This window comes from Zootoca vivipara, chromosome 5 (genome assembly GCF_965207765.1).
Source record: "Zootoca vivipara chromosome 5, rZooViv2.hap1.1, whole genome shotgun sequence".
NCBI classification, from domain to species: domain Eukaryota; kingdom Metazoa; phylum Chordata; class Lepidosauria; order Squamata; family Lacertidae; genus Zootoca; species Zootoca vivipara.
In genome coordinates, this window is record NC_142588.1 from 17,957,736 (window position 1) to 17,975,228 (window position 17,493).

General features: G+C 43.1%; 1 protein-coding gene across 2 annotated transcripts; it reads left to right on the plus strand.

Moving 5' to 3' along the window:
• Positions 1-4,735: 4,735 nt before the first annotated feature.
• Positions 4,736-15,743, plus strand: LOC118096553 (uncharacterized). 2 transcript variants are annotated; one of them, XM_088670132.1, is made up of 8 exons: positions 4,736-4,836; positions 7,592-7,803; positions 9,199-9,315; positions 9,806-9,913; positions 11,787-11,903; positions 12,996-13,112; positions 14,207-14,290; positions 14,942-15,743. In XM_088670132.1, the coding sequence occupies exons 2-8, from the start codon at positions 7,608-7,610 to the stop codon at positions 15,316-15,318; spliced, it is 1,116 nt and encodes a 371-aa protein (XP_088526258.1). In that variant the 5' UTR covers positions 4,736-4,836; positions 7,592-7,607; the 3' UTR covers positions 15,319-15,743. The 2 variants fall into 2 exon arrangements, with proteins under 2 accessions (XP_088526258.1, XP_034994396.2); XM_035138505.3 differs by having other exon boundaries at positions 4,746-4,840.
• The last annotated feature ends 1,750 nt before the right edge of the window (positions 15,744-17,493 follow it).

Consider the following 17,493-nt stretch of genomic DNA (forward strand, 5'->3'; position numbering starts at 1 on the left):
CCCTCCCTGGCTTTGCCCACGCGGATTTATTTGCAGAAACGATTCCTTTATCTTGGAGAGTTCCTCCAGTTTCAGACTGTTTTCCTTTGAACCAGTTCCATATGCCAAGAACGACTTTAAAATTAAAATATCATCACAGCAGGTCATTGTCGGCCATAGATATACGACATGCGGAAGACAAAGAATACCTTATTGGCAAAAGTGGTATTAGTGGTAAAACCATTTCCCAGATTACTGGTAGGTTTAATAGTTATGTGAGCTCAGAATACACCCAATAATGGAGTGTCATTTGTCCCTTTCAGATGCTGCCCCTACTCAAACCTTACCTGAGATTTTCCCTGGCTAGGGCTCGAATGAACCAAACCTTACTTGCCCACAAAAGTTCTGACTAGCCTGCTTGCCCACACATAACATACAATTGAAATTTATCCCTCAACAGCTCAACATGGAGAAGAGGAAAGAAGAAGAAGAAGAAGAAGAAGAAGAAGAAGAAGAAGAAGAAGAAGAAGAAGAAGAAGAAGAAGAAGAAGAAGAAGAAGAAGAGGAGGAGGAGGAGGAGGAGGAGGAGGAGGAGGAGGAGGAGGAGGAGGAGGAGGAGGAGGAGGAAGGAGAAGAGGAGGAGGAGTTTGGATTTGATATCCCACTTTATCACTACCCTAAGGAGTCTCAAAGTGGCTAACATAAGTAGCTAACATTCTCCTTTCTCTTCCTCCCCCACAACAAACACTCTGTTAGGTGAATGGGGCTGAGAGACTTCAAAGAAGTGTGACTAGCCCAAGGTCACCCAGCAGCTGCATGTGGAGGAGCAAGGAATCAAACCTGGTTCACCAGATTACGAGTCTACCACTCTTAACCACTACACCACAGTGACAGTGGAATCTTCCCTTTCGAATTCCCTCCCAGGATATAATAGACTGGTGCTGTTCCTGTTGGGAGATTTAGGATAGAAAAAAGAAAGTACTTCTTCCTACAGTGCGTAAGTCAAACTATGGAACATGCTCCCCGCAGGAGGCAGTGACGGCCACAAGCTTGGATGGCTTCAAAAGACAAATTTATGGAGGGGAAGGTTATCGATGGTGACTAACTATAATGGTTGTGGCTCTACCTCCACGGTTGCTGGAAACCATGGGAGGGGAGATTGATGTTGTGCTCATCTTCTGCTCCCTGGTTTCCCACAGGCATCTGCTTGGCCACTGTGGGAACAGGATGCTGGACTAGATGGGTCATTGGCAATGTAATGTCCATTCTCTCTCACACACACACATACACACACAAAAAATTCTCATTCAAAATGCTGGCATTACTTTTTAAAGTGTTAGCAAAATTTTGTTGGGAGCTGTCCAGAGTAGCTGGGGCACTTTGGTGCTGCTGAATCAGACCAAAGGCCCCATCTAGCAGTCTGTTCCCACAATCTGATAGCTCTAAGAAGCCCTCAATCAGGACATGAATTCACTTTTATTTCATGTAGTCATAGAACTGTAGAGTTGGAAGGGGCACTGAGGATCATCTAGTCCAACCCCCTGCAATGTAGAAATATGCACCTGTCCCATATGGGGATTGAACCTGCGACCATGGCCTTATCAGCACCATGCTCTAACCAACTGAGCTATCCAAGCTCAGCCACTCAGCCCCCTCCTGTTCATGATTCCCTGCAACTGGTATGCCAAGGCATACTAGTAGCCAATGATAACCTTACCCTTCATGAATATTTCTAAAGCTATCCATGTTAGGGGCCATCACCACATCTTGTGGTAGCAAATGCCATGATTTAAGTATGGACGCAGAGGAAAGAAATTACAGGGTGGTCCTGGGGCTTTGCGACTGTTGAAATGAGAGGTTGAGGTTCCATTTACTTTGCTGAAATGTTTTTGCAAGAGACAGAAATATGCTGAAAAAGTTCTATACAGAGTACTAAGCTATGGATTTTGCAAACAATGCATAAGCACATGCCAGGTACTTAATATACTGCTGTTTCAGAGAGCACCATTTTAACCGCTGATTTTTAAAGCTGGAGACTCAGAGCTCAGGGAGAGGAGGGGTCAGAAAGCTTATGGAAATGGATCAGCTTTAGAATGCCTGGTGAAATACTGTTGTTGAAGAAAATATTTGTGTGAAAAAACTGTGTGTGTCTCTCTTTCAAAGGGGCGTTGGCAGGATTACCCGTGGTGATTATAACATATTTGGAGTTCCTTAAGCACTCCCAAAAGTACATGATGTTGCACAACAATTTGCTACGGTGGAGCTGGTTATTCAGCTATGCCATGCTTTTTACGGGGAGGAGTTGGAAGCGAGCCAAAATCTTGCCAAACTGGATGCGCGAGAAGCAGCTTTTTCAAAAGTCATTAATGGCAATCACATGTTACATAAAGTGCCAATTTGCATGTCTGAATGAGGTATCATAGATCAAACACCACAGAAAAGGTCACTCTTTCATGTGCATAATGGCGAGGAGGAGTCATAGCACAAGGGTGATGTAAATGCTATTCGCGGATAAGTAGCTACCCCTGGTTCAAACTCTACCATACATAGTTAGAAAACCTTTCCCCAATATGTCCCCCAAAGTTGTTGGATTGCACATTCCACCATTCTTGACTATTAGCTGAATTGGCTGGGGATGATGGGAATTGTAATCTGAGAACATTTGGGGACCCAAGATTCAGGAAGGTGATTTAAACAATTTCTAGTAAGTGGTACCTCGGGTTACAAACGCTTCGGGTTACAAACGCTTCAGGTTACAGACTCTGCTAACCCAGAAGTAGTACCTCGGGTTAAGAACTTTACTTCAGGATGGGAACAGAAATCGTGCAGCGGTGGCGTGGCGGCAGTGGGAGGGCCCCATTAGCTAAAGTGGTACCTCAGGTTAAGAACGGTTTCAGGTTAAGAACGGACCTCCGGAATGAATCAAGTTCTTAACCAGAGGTACCACTGTAATAGAGCTGGAGTAAACTCTGCTTGAGAACTGGATCAGCTATTGCCATTGAGAGTAGACAGTACAGCATGAAAAAGATGGATGGTCAGGTTTAGAATAAGGCAACTTTACATCTTGGAGCACTTATTGATGGGCAGGCTAACATGTAGCCTGACTCCAATGAGCAACGTGTATGAGACCATCTATGATGGTCCATTCACATGAGGAGAGCACTATTGCATTCAAGCCTCATTTCTGGGCTTCCCATGAGCATCTGGGGTTGCCAAACTAGATAGCCACATGGTCTAAGATGGGTAGCCAATGTGGTGCACTCTAGATCAGTGGTTCCCAACAGGTGGTCCGCGGACCCCCAGGGGTCCGCGAGCTATGCCAGAGGGGTCCGCAAGATGCTATTAGAATAAAAAAAATATTAAATATATTTCGTATGATAACAGATTTTTTGTTCTGGCCGCTTCCTGCATGAGCAGAGTCTAGCGCAAAACTAAAATTAGATAGAGGCAGTAGTTCTGCTGTATGCCGTTAGGTGGCGCTTTACAAACACTACTGTTTTGCAAAGAGGCAGCGTGCGCATTCTACTAACACTCACCTCCCCAAGATGCTTTGCGCGCGTCGGATTCATTTGTGCGCTACTGCGCAGGTACCCTGTCTTCTCCATTCCCCTCCCTCCTCCCTGGCGCACGCTGCCTCTTTGCAAAACAGTAAACAAAGCGTTTTTCGCGGAAGCTACAGTTCGCATAGTTAAAAATGGACCATTGGTTAAAAAGTGGTTCGTTAAAACGACAAAGACCTACAGATGAAGAGGAAGATAATGCATTTGATGTTCAAGCAAGTAAGTCAGTGACTCTCGAACCGATCTTGTCAGTGTCCATTGAACCTAAATCGTCGCGTCCCTTGAACCTAACCCTTCCAAGATCAGTGTTAAGCTTACTGGAAAAAATAGAAAAAGACTCTTAATTTGGCTCTCACTTTTTAATTTTAGGATTAGGAATTAATGGGGGTCCTTGTCACAATAGCGGCTCGATGAGGGGTCCTCAAGAAAATTTTGTTGGGAACCCCTGCTCTAGATGTTTTAGACTACACCGCCTATCATACCTGGCTATTGGCCATGCTGACTGAGGCTGATGGGAGCTGCAGTCCACAACATCTGCAGGCTACCTATGCTCTGAGAGCATGAGGATATATAAAACCTGCTGGATCAGACCAACATCCTCTCTAGCCTAGCATCCTGCTTCCCAAAGGAGCCAGCCAACCAGACTAGGAGCAGGACATGACACTTGTTCTTGTCTGATGTTGCAGTCATCAGAGCTTGAACATGCATGAACCAGTTCCAAGTTTTCATATCACTGGGCAATGCCTCAAATGCAATGCTTTTCCATGGAGTCTGTTCACACACTCAGCTACGAGTCAACCACTCAACCACCACTTACCCTATATTCTTTGGGTAAAAGATTCCTGCATTGCAGGGGGTTGGACCAGATGGCCTTCGTGGTCCCTTCCAACTCTACAATTCTATGGTTCTTTGGTTCCAGTGGGGTCATTAGCCACATCTGGGGAAACCCTGACCATTGAATCCTGTTACTGGCAAAACATAACATTCTGCATAACGTTCTGCATAACATTCATGCATATTTGAGCCCCCAGCCCTTTTGCTCCAAAATACAAATTCCTTACATTTTGCAAGCCATGGGAAATCCCATCCTTTGTTCTGTGCATGTCTTATCAGCTACACAACGTTGAAAGAGGCCAACAGCTCCCGGAGTGTTATAAATTGCCTATAAGTTTCCTGTGAGGTCACATGGTTGAGAAACCAAAGCCTGTGTTACTTAACTCGTAGCCTATAAAAGGAAGGCTGAACTCCTAACGGATGATTCCTGTCCAGGCCTTTGTAGAGCACCAGAAACGTCAAAGTGAGTGAGTAGATTTTTAATTTGCCCTTCCTTAATGATGGCTATGCGATTGAAATACATGCGATACTGAAGACTGCCGCCAGTTCCTTGTTCAAACTGGTCAGATTGCATTGTGCTCCATGGATTTGATTAATTTCAACCAGAGCTAGATCTGCCGCCTTAACTCTCTCTTCATTGATAATCCATCCTTTGATTATTAAGTGCTTTCCATATCAGACTTTCACATCTGCCTGCGCTTATCTAATAATTAGCTCCAGATTTAACGACGAGTTGATTTTGTGTCCAACAGCAATGTAATTTGTTAGTATCTTGATCCATTTTGTTTAACACCCTGATTTAAATGCAGTTGGCAAATTGTCCTTTTGAATGTATTGTTCGGACGTCCGGCTGTAAAGGAAGAAGGCATTTCTATTCCTTTTATAATTATGGCAGGGGAAATGGTATTTTGGCAAGTACAGATTGCCCTACCCAGGTGATAAAAGTTCCACTGGCTGAGATACCCTCTTAGTTAGAGCTGGGAACTGACTGTTTTGCATATAGTCACCTGGTGTCAGCATCCCCTTCATAACCTTCTGGCTTCATGTTTCTGATCAACTCAATTTAGCCCAGAGATGCTGCTGAAGCATAATAGGGGAAGGGCCATAGATCAGTGGTACAGCCCATGCTTTGTATGGGAAAATCCCAGGTTTGGCTGTTGGCATCTCCAGCTACAGAGGGCAATGTATATTGAATCAGATCAGTCCATCTAGCTCAGTATTGTTTGCACTGACTTGCAGCCACTTTCCAAGATTTAAGATGCTGGAGATTGAACCTGGAACTGGATGCGGTTCCCCCACGCAGTGTGCAGAGGCAAGAAGGCGCCTACCTTCCTCCTTCCCAAAGCCTAGTAAACACTTGCTTCAGGAATGAGATGTGAGGGCCCTGACAGGGTCCTAGAGTCCTCCCTCCTCCTTCCCAAAGCCTAGTTAATGCCTGCTAACCCTATGCAGTACAGTGGTACTTTGGAAGTCAAACAAATTCAATGGAATAGTCCAATGTACAGTCGTACCTTGGTTGTCGAATGGAATCTGTTCCAGAAGTCTGTTCAACTTCCAAAAACGTTCAACAATCAAGGCACGGCTTCCAATTGGCTGCAGGAAGTTTGGGTTCCAAAGAACGTTCACAAATTGGAACACTCAGTTCCAGGTTTGCGGCGTTTGGGAGCCAAAACGTTCGACTCACAAGGCATTTGGGATCCAAGGTACGACTGTACTATCTTTCTGCATGTATTATAAAGATAATACATGCATATTTTAATACAGTTACATTCATTCCTTTATGGATCTCTTTATGTGCTTGCTACTTTAGGAAACACTGATTATATATGCAAATAACAATTGGTATTTAACCAAGTTTTACTCAGAGCACACCTGCTGAACATGACTAATTTAGTTCCACTACTTAGTCTCCGAGTAAAACTTGGTTGAAAAGCACCCAATACGTGTGTAATATGATACGCATAAGAATGCATTTAATATGTGTGAGTCTTATTTGAATTTTTAGCAGAACCAGTAAAAATAAATAAATAGCCCACTTCTCACCAAGATCAAGGAGTGATGTAGGAGGGGTGTTTTTTTTGGGGGGGGGATCCATGCAGATAAGCTTGACACAGTGATTTGCAGAAAATCCCATCCCTAGTAGAGTGCAGAATCTTATTCTTCCCTAAATGGGATCTTGAAATGTGCCTTATGTGAAGAGGTGTGTCTGGCACTTTCACTATACAGTTTTTGTTGAATGCTAAATACATGTCTCTATACCCTGCGCTTTGACACCCGAGATATGTGGTTTCAGGACACCCACACCTCATACCTGAGATTGTAGCTTGCTTTAACTGACCTATCCCCTGGCCAACAACTTACAAACCAATATGGCTAACTTGACACAACAACAAAAAAACTCCGCACACTAACATGAAAATAAACCACACTGCAACCAACTGAACACAGCCAACCAAACCCCGGACCCTCCAGTCTCTCACAATGCCAATAAAAACATATAACCATATAAATATAGGACCTACCCATGAGACGCTGACACAAAAACCCTGCAGAAACCCTATGCAATAGAATGAAAAGATCATCACCCCACAACCTTCTCTCTCCCTTCTATTTTCCCCCAGAGTCTATGGCAATAGTGTCTAATACTGAATGTAAATGAACTATGAAAAAAGACTATGAATTGAAAGTGGAGACGCTATACGTACTTTTCCTTGTTTGTTAGTTTTGTATCACAAAATATTTATTTATTTATTTTGGAAACCTGTTTATAATACTGAATTTAAAGCACACCCTTGGACCTGCTGGCGAAGGGTTGGTTATATTATTATTCTTATTATTATTATTGACAATATTAATAGTAATCATATAGGTGCTAGCTATTATGATAGGCATGAGGCCTCTTCTGGGTGCTCTTGGGCTCCAACTTTCATCAGCCCAAGGCAGCATGGCCAATGGGTTCTCTTTCCTTGAAAAAAAAAACTTTCTTCTTGTGTGTAGCTGTTCAAGAGATGATGAAACAAAAGAAAATTAAAAGAGTGTTGGAAATGGTGCATAATCCCCTACTTCAATCTATTACACAAGACTTGACCCACAATATATTAAATCTCTGTTCATATAGCCAGTCTTCATTTCATTGCAGTGCATTATAATTGGTATGGTTGGGTTTGGGTTAATTCTTTTCTCCTCTTTCTATCCCTTTAAATTCCCCCCCCCCCCAGGTCAAACCACTGAACAATGCTGGTGCTTCTAACACTCTCTGTGTTGGCTTCGCAATTTTCACCAGCATTGTTCCAGGGGTCACCGCAAGTTATACAGAACTTGGATCGGAATGCCTGCTCACTGGTTGTATGTGGACCAGCTGAGAAAGGGTTACCAGGGATAAATGGGAGAGATGGAGTCCAAGGACCAAAAGGGGACAAAGGAGAACAAGGTATGGAAAATGTGACTTCTTAAGAGTCTCCATTCTTTGAGGATCAGCTTTCATTCACACACTGAGGGGGGGAAAGACAGCAAACCATGCAATCTCACTTAATTTAAGCATAAACAGCTTATGATGCAATTCTATGATGACCCCCAATTACATTGCTAATTTCCTAGTGATAAGTATCAGTTGGTTTTAAATGTTAAGAAAACCTCTTCTTTGACCATGACTTAGGCTTATCCAGTGCTTAAACCACCACCTGAGGGTAAAAGCCTTAGTCCAAGGGAAAGGGGCATCCTGTTAAAAGGATCCTGGAGGAGGTGCTTCTATCCAGATTCCCAGGTGGGGGCTAGAGTCATAGTCTCAAGGTGGAGATCCTGGCGGGGACATACCTATTTGATGTAAGTCATAGGACCTCCTTGCCTCAGGGTAGACCCCATGGAGAAAATGCTTCCAGCAGGTGAGCTGGTTGTTATAGAAGGCATAGTATGCCTATGCCAAACCTCTTACAATAAAGTTGTGCTCTTATTCAACTCAAAAGAATGTGTCTTGACTGGTTTTTCTCCACTGGGTAGGGGCAGCAGAGTCACGGCACCTGGACATGCAAACAGCGTAAAAATTCTACCAAGACAACTTAAAAGCAAAGTAGCATGACATCAATATTAAAATGAATCTTAAGATTTCAAATTGATCCTGCAAAGACTGTGATGCAGGTCCATCAACAGTGAGAGACAGAAGTGCAAAACTGCATGATATTCTGCATTTCTCCTCCTCTCACTGGATCAAGAGGGACATGATGCCAAACAGAGAAGGAAAAGGGCAGAAGAGGAGAAAGCAAATATAGGCAGGGGAGGGCAACGTCATCTGGTGGATGAATGGCAACAGCCACAGCCACCTTGAATGTAGCTGCCTTGGCTAACTTTAGGATTGCCATACGTCCAGAATTCCCCAGACATACCTGGAATACTGCAGTCAGAAGCAGTGTCTGGGAGGAAATTGGCTAAATGTCAAGGCAGACATATGGCAACCGATGTCGGCAGTGTCGTTTTTGCAACTATGGCCAAAAAAGCTCAACAACTTTTCCATCCAGATTTTCACTTTTTGAAATATGGCAAATTCAGCACTCCAGATGTTTTGGGACTACAACTCCCATCATCTCTGACCACTGGTCCTGTTAGCTAGGCATGGTGTGAGTTGTAGTCCCAAAACATCTGGAGTTTCCCTATGCCTGCTCTATAGTATCATGCATAAGTTAAAAGGGGAGATATCATCATTCCAGAAACGTAAAAACAAGGCCCACCTCTCAATAAACTTCTTCCTTGGATTATTATGTATTGCATTTCTCTCATATGTAAGCTTTATCATTAAGATAACCCCACTTTTCATTCTTCCACTTAATGCCAGGTTTGGAAGGACCAAGAGGAATTCTTGGTCCTCCCGGAAAAATAGGACCAGCTGGACCACAAGGAGAAAAGGGGACCCAAGGAGAGCAAGGACCCAAAGGAGATGGTGGAGAAATGGGTAAGGAGTGTTGTTGACTAAATGGAATTGTATTGCATTGTTCAACAAAAGCTAGATATTATTACAAGAAATCAAACTTTTTAAATATTTTTATCCACACCTGTCTCTAAGTCTTGTTAGAGGGCCATCCTGCCCATTGGGCGCACCGAACATTTCCCCTACAAACCCACCAAGGTCCTCTTCCCTTGCTCCCAGTACAGGACTGGCCCAGGACATTTTGCTGCCTGAGATGAAAGACAAGATGGTGCCCATACCCCAGACCATGTACAGAACCTCACCAGACTTTCAGTTGAAACTTATTTCAACACTAGTGGTAGGACAGCATCCTCCACCACTCTGGAGGCATACCAGATTGGGACAATGGCATGCACATTTCAATGTTCCCAGTTCTAAGGCCCAGGAGCTCCTGGTGCACTGCAACTCATCACAAGAGACCTTCCTCATTGGTGTATATCTCTGCCTGCTCACAAAACTTATTTCTTTTGAGTAGGACCGCGTGGAATCCGAGGTTTGCAGGGTCCTCCGGGAAGCGTCGGCCCCTCTGGAGCACAAGGCAACAATGGCCCACAAGGTGAAAAAGGCGTCAAGGGAGAAACAGGTAATCCTAAGTGCTAAACAGTTGGATTTCTGCTAGAGGGTTCAATATACCACAATGGCCAGGATCCGAAGGAGCATACAGCTACTTCTGCGCACCCAGTGGGGTTGGGGGCTTCTGCTTCTCAAACAGCCATGTGTGATATCCCTGGAGACCTACCATCCAACAAAAGAAGTAAAAAGACCTAAATGTCAGTAAGTATGCCCAAGTCCTTAAGCATGCCCAAGTAGCTTTTTTGGAACCTAGTCACAGCTTTTAAAAGAATACACTGAGAATGTTCACATTCACTCTCTTGTCCAGATACTTCGTATGGTACAGTTTCCAAGTTATAAATGCTATGAGTGGAGAAAGCAACCATAAAATGCCCATTCCTCTGATGTTTCTCTCTATATATACATCTATCGTGGATGCCAATGAAAGAACAAGCAAATACATCATAGGCTGACAGCTCTCCAGCTTGACCCCCATTGTTAGGCAATTGGCTGAAGTCACAAAAAGATTGTGATCTGTGACAACCAGCTTCTGAAGTCATGTTCTGGCTGTAGTGATAAAGGCCACTTCATCAAATGCATCTGACACTAGTCCAGAAAAGCTTATGCTATGATATATTTGCTAGTTTCTAAGGCAGCGGTAGTTAACATGGGAGGTTGTTGGAATGCAATGCCCATCAGCCCCATTCAGCAAAACCAATGACAAGGATGGTGTAAGTTGTATCTCACATTGGGAGGGCACCATATTGGCTACCCCTGCTCTGCAATACCATAGCCTCATCATTGTTTGTTTTGGTATACCAGACTAACAGGACTACCCCCTAGATATAAAGTTGTGACTAACTACCCTGTTTCTCATATTTTAAGGCATCCCCATAAAATAAGCCATAGCAGGATTTTTAAGCATTCAAGGAATATAAGCCATACCCCGAAAATAAGACATAGTGATAGGAGCAGCAGCAATGCCGGCCACGGCAGGAGGAGGAGGAAAAAAATAAGACATCCCTTGAAAATAAGCCATAGTGTGTTTTTTTGAGGAAAAAATAAATATAAGACGTGTCTTATAATATGAGAAACACGGTATCATATCCTAAGGTAAAGGGACCCTGACCATTAGGTCCAGTTGTGACCGACTCTGGGGTTGCGGCACTCATCTTGCGTTATTGGCCGAGGGAGCTGGCGTACAGCTTCCAGGTCATGTGGCCAGCATGACAAAGCCGCTTCTGGCGAACCAGAGCAGCACACGGAAATGCCGTTTACCTTCCCTATTTATCAACTTGCACTTTTAACTTGCTTTCGAACTGCTAGGTTGGCAGGAGCTGGGACCGAGCAAAGGGAGCTCACCCCGTCGCGGGGATTCGAACCGCCGATCTTCTGATCGGCAAGCCACAGGATAGCCTTTTTATCCTCAGTATAAACCAAAGTTAATATATAAACACTGAAGCTATCATTTCTGTGTGAATGTCCAACCTAAGCTGTGTGCAATCACCATCTGGGCCTTTCTTCATGTGCCTCCTCTACAAAAAGCCCAGAGGGCAACAACATGAGACCAGGCTCCCTGTTTGTGGAATGCTCTCCCACCTTTGTTACATATCTTTAGGCAAAAGCATTCTCCCAGCCTTTGGCTAATTAAACCATCTATGACCTCTTAAACCGGATGGGTGGTCTGGTATTTTGTTACCATTGTGTGTATTTTTGTGCTTTTATATTGTAAACTTCCCTGTGAACTTTGGATGAAGGGCAGCATAGGAATGGATGGATGGATGGATGAATAATAGACAAACTAGGGCTGAGCTGAAACTATTTACCTACTTTTGCATTTGTGATCATTACATAGTACCTTCCATTTTTGTTGATTTTCCCCTCCCCGTTCAATATTGCTGTAGGTCCGAAAGGAGCTACTGGTGCCCAAGGTCCCAAAGGTGCCACAGGTGTCGCTGGGCCCAAAGGTGACAGAGGCCCAGTGGGCGAAAAGGGAGTGAAAGGAGATGTAGGAGAAAGAGGTAAGTGGTGTGGACGAAAAGGTGCATCTGAACAAACATTTTTATGGCATGAGAAAGGTTCTGTAGAGACAACAGAAATAACTTCTTGATGTAGTGCATAGTTAGTTTGAGGGATTTTTAGCTAGTCACTAACTTAGATGACTTTTTTTAAAAAAAGGAGGAAACTGGCACTCCCCAGATTTAGCTCTGAATTTGAGGAGGACCTCAGCAAAGTGCCCTGGGATGGATGCCCTCCCACATCAGTGGGACTCCACCTGCAATGAAAAAGCTGCCATTTTAATTTTCCCACAATACCCCTAATATAGAATCAGTCCAGGGCATTCTGAGCATTGAAAATGTCTGCACTCGCTCACTCACTCTCCACCCCATCCCACCCCCGGGAGTGCTGTTTTAATCCTCCGCGAGGCTCCAGACCATTCCATGTCACTGTGGGAAATTCAAAATGGTAACTCATCTTACCAGTGCTCAAGGGCTCTGGCCCAGGGGTGCCAGGTGTAACGCCCTTGCTCATCTTCTGCTCAATGTCAACCTTTGATCCTCCTTTCCAGTTAGCAAAACGAAAAGATGGGTGATTTGTTCACACTGCTCCTGCATACAACCTTTTAAACCAATTGGCTATGGCCGTTAACAGATGTTAACATGCATAGGAAGACAGAAGCCACCTACCAACTAACTTGCTAGGGTTTTTTATTTATTTTTTAAAAAAATCCTGTATCAATAAGTTTTTAATTTTATATGTCTTATTATGTTTTCATATGTGTTGGCAGCTGCCCAGAGTGACTGGGGAACCCCAGCCAGATGGGCAGGGTATAAATAAAATTATTATTATTATTATTATTATTATTATTATAATAATAAAAGACCCTGATGTTGGGAAAGATTGAGGGCACTAGGAGAAGGGGACGACAGAGGACGAGATGGTTGGACAGTGTTCTCGAGGCTACGGACATGAGTTTGACCGAACTGCGGGAGGCAGTGGAAGACAGGAGTGCCTGGCGTGCTATGGTCCATGGGGTCACGAAGAGTCGGACACGACTAAACGACTAAACAACAACAACAACATTATTATTATTATTATTATTATCTCCATAGGATTACAAGGAGCAACCGGTACACAAGGGCCAGTGGGGAAACCAGGATCTCCTGGATCCAAAGGAGATAAAGGATCTATAGGTGACAAAGGGGCCAAAGGTGACAGCGGTCTCTCAGGTAAGGAGCGTAGCCTTCTGTTGTTGGCGTTAAAAGCGATGCATTAAAAGTGTTAGAGCAAAAAAAATTAATGCTGGTCTTTTAACTTTCTGTGCCCTTTTTCGCAGTGAAGGGTTGGTACAACCTATGTGAATTTTGTATCTCTGTTTATTGAGGGAAAGTTTAAGGGAACAATCAGGGTGGCTCTAACTTTTTTTAAAAAAAATCACACAAATCCAATGAGAGTGTATTTCATTCCAGACCATTCTAGGGGGTGGGGTGGGAATACTTTTTCTAGTTTGGCCCTTAACAAGAAGGTCTGAAAGAGGGAGCAAGTGATGGATACATGTACAGTGGAATCTCGGGTTGCGGACGTAATCTGTGATGGAGGCACATCCGCAACCCGCAGCGTTCGTATCCCGCAACGCCGTGTCTGTGCACGTGTGTGATGCAATTTGGTGCTTCTGTGCATGCGCAAAGTGTGCTTTAGTGCTTCTGCATATACGCAAGCAGCAAAACCCGGAAGTAATCCTTTCTGGTACTTCCAGGTTTCCCGCAACCTAAAAACGTGTAACCCAAAGCGTCTGTAACCCGAGGTACCACTGTTTCTGTATAAACAAAGACTTCTTTTGAAATAGAACAAACGTTTACCGTTGATGGACATTAATATTACTGAACCATTAATGGTATAATTAATTCATACCATTAATGCACACATGCATACACCAACACACAAGCAAAACAGACATAGTAAGAGATCACCATCCAATATTCACTAATGTACAAATTCATTTCCAGTTGATTCTACACTGAGATTATGTATTTAATATAGCATAATATTATTTAAATTTCCATAGAATTAATGAATGAATGATGAATTAATTAATTATGGCAGCAGTTGATTGATTGTGACAACAACATGTTTATTGTGTTGTGCCATTTGGATTGTCTGGTAATTTTTACAGTTCCTGGGTGGGTGGAAGTTGGAGAGGGAGGGGGAGGTGGCATTTGGTTTAACAAAACGTTTCACGTCCATACTGTGTGCAATATATTGTTTACCGCATATTACTACAGTACTGAATCTTGCAGATCATGGTCGTTTTATTATTTCTCAGAGGTCAACCTTATGAAAAAACAAGTCAGTGACCTAGAGGGGCAGCTAGGAGCCTTGCAAGCCAGTTTCTCCAAATATCAAAAAGGTAAATGTTGCACATAACAGAAAAATTGTGAACTGTATTTTGCCACCTCCCTCACTCCTTTTGGCCCCTTAACAGAGAACCAGCACCAACATACATGTATATGGGCACATTATATGTGATAGCACAGGCGTGTTCCTCGTAACCCTTAGATTTCAGCACATGCATCCATCGCCTCCTGCAGTAGCATTAGAGAACCAGCAGCAACGTTGTCTTTGCAAGTTTATGACTGCAGTACAAGCTCAATAAGCACGGGAATAAATTGTGTAGGTTATCCCTAGTCTTTTGCAGAGTTATCCGAACCCCCCTTTTTAAAGATCCGTTTTCCTTTCCTACAAAACAATTGCAACATTTTGAAAATTTGGTGAAGAAAATGTAAACACTGGCGTTTCTTTTGAATGTGCTGTAGCCTGGCCAGAGCCAGGTGCACCATCAATTTTCAATTGCTACCTTTGTGGCCACAGCCAAGGTGCTATGAGGGTTCTCTTGCTTCTACATAGGATGGCATTAATCACCTTGTTGCTAAAAAGCATTACTCAAATCCAAGATTTCTGTGGGTTATACAAATACCAGAGGTTGTCATCCGTTTATTGGCTTTGCAAAACGCAGCGGCTGACTTATCAACCTGATGCACACTCCCTTTCTTTCCTTTAGTTGCAGCATTCCCGGGAGGGCGAATTGTCGGTAACAAAGTATTCGTAACCAACGGCTATGAAGGCAACTTTGATGACCTGAAGCAAAAGTGTCTGCAAGCTGGGGGCCAGCTGGCTGCCCCCAAAAATGCTGCGGAGAACACAGCCGTCCAACAGATAGTTGTTCAGCATAACAAGTCGGTCTTTCTTGGGGTAACTGATATCCAGACGGAGGGGAAATTTAGGTACCTGAATGGCGATGCCATCGTTTACTCCAACTGGCTGCAGGGAGAACCCAATAATGAAAAGGGCAGGGAGAACTGTGTAGAAGTTTATGTGAATGGAAAGTGGAACGACCGGGCCTGTGGGGAGAAGAGGCTACTACTCTGTGAATTTTAGGCCCTCTGTTCCAAAAAAAAAAAAAAAGCTCGACCCAGCCACAAGCTTCAATACTGTGTTTGCTTTTTATCCGTAGACATTAATCATTATTTTGTTATTCCTTTTTTCTTTAATCTATTGACATATGTGCACGCATAACATAGCCATTGGGCCAGGGCAGGGCCTGGCAGGTTTTATAAGGACTGCTGCAGAGAGGGCTTCTTCTTTTAAATTGCTTTTAATTTGATTTTTAAAAGTATCATTAAAAGATTTTTTTTTTAGTGTTTTAACTGTTTTTAACTGAGTTGTAAGGGCATTTTGTGGGATGTGTCTGGGAGGGGAGGAGCGGGAGAGGAAGCAGCTTCGGGCTTCTTCTTGCTTGTGTTACTGTATAAAGTACTATGTAGATGGGCTTTTATCAATAAATCATGATCCGTTTTCCCGCTTAAGACGCACATTCAGAATGAAATGAGAGGTCTTGTAAATCTGAAGTTGAAAATGCTTTGTGGGTGGTTGTTGTTTTTTAAGTGGGGTGCATTGCTTTTGATGTGGGTGGTTTTTTTTACATGCACAGGATATTTTTATATTTATATTTTCAAAACTGTTTATTAAAAGAGATATTCTTGGAGCAAACAGAACTATTTTCATCATATGAGTAAGCATTCATAGGAGCATTTATGTGAGGTAGAGATGGGTTGTTGTTGTTGTTTAGTCGTTTAGTCGTGTCCGACTCTTCGTGACCCCATGGACCATAGCACGCCAGGCACTCCTGTCTTGCACTGCCTCCCGTAGTTTGGTCAAACTCATGTTCGTAGCTTCGAGAACACTGTCCAACCATCTTGTCCTCTGTCGTCCCCTTCTCCTAGTGCCCTCAATCTTTCCCAACATCAGGGTCTTTTCCAAGGATTCTTCTCTTCTCATGAGGTGGCCAAAGTATTGGAGCCTCAGCTTCACGAAGAGATGGGTTAGAAAGTACTGAATCATTGAACTGAGGAGGGCTGGCCAGAACCTGCTTTCCATTGTTCTCACGGTCTACCACTTGTGCAAATCAGATGCTCATTGGCATTCACACCCAAACATGGAAACTGACCAGCTACGCCATTGCTTCCAATAGGACGTACACCAGAATGCAGGATGCTGTCTTTCTATTCCATTGTGGGATGCACATTTGGTCAAACGTTGGAAAGATATACACATATTAAATGCCACAATGGTTCATCATTTTCCCCAACATTTTTGCACAACATTCTCTGCATCCAGCTAGATTTCACTTTCTGACTCATTTGCACTATAATTCATGCTGATTATATTTCCATTGATGAAAAATAAACTGGGTGGAATTGGACATAAGAAGGATTTGTGCTAATGGTTCATACTCAGCCAAACGACAATGCCCCGGGATTGGAAATTTGGGGTGGTAGTATAAGTTTTGCTTAGTTAATAGAGGATATCATCTTACCTCCCTGCAAACAAATCAGGATGAATGCTCAATATGTAGGTAATTTGTTAGTGATCTCAGTTGAGAAAATATTTTGCAACTATAGGCTGTAATATGAGTCTGAACACGAGACATAGTATATATGCTTCGGTCTTCTTCTGAACACATGAACAATCTTCTGATATTAGCAAAATAAAAAAATTCCTTCAGTAGCACCTTAAAGACCAACTAAGTTTTTATTTTGGTATGAGCTTTCGTGTGGATGCACACTTCGTCAGATACTGATATTATTCTGATATTAGGGCATTGTTAGTAAGCTATACATGTATGATTGCAAGGCGAAAGCTGTACAGCCTTGACCACAGTAAATCAAACAACGTCTCTCACTGCGTTTCTAGAGGGTGTTTTAAGATAAGCTAACTTGCCCTTCTCAAAAACAAATATTGACTAGAACTGTAGTTCAAATATTGAACAAAATTTATTCTGCTTTAGCAATCTGGGCAATATGACATCTTTTTACAGTTTGTTCACCTGTCCTAAAGTGTGGGGGGGAGGGCAGTTCTTTCTTAACAAAATAAATTACACTACTTATGTGCTTTCTGGCAAATTCCACTGTTTTCTTTGCAGAAGAGCATTTTAAATTGGGGAGCATCATGTGCTTTCCCCCTTCACATGGACTGAAATGGTAGAGTCCAGGAAAAGTTGCATCAAGTGATTTTCTTGATTTTTTTGCTTTCAATTCTTAAACCTCCTTCGTA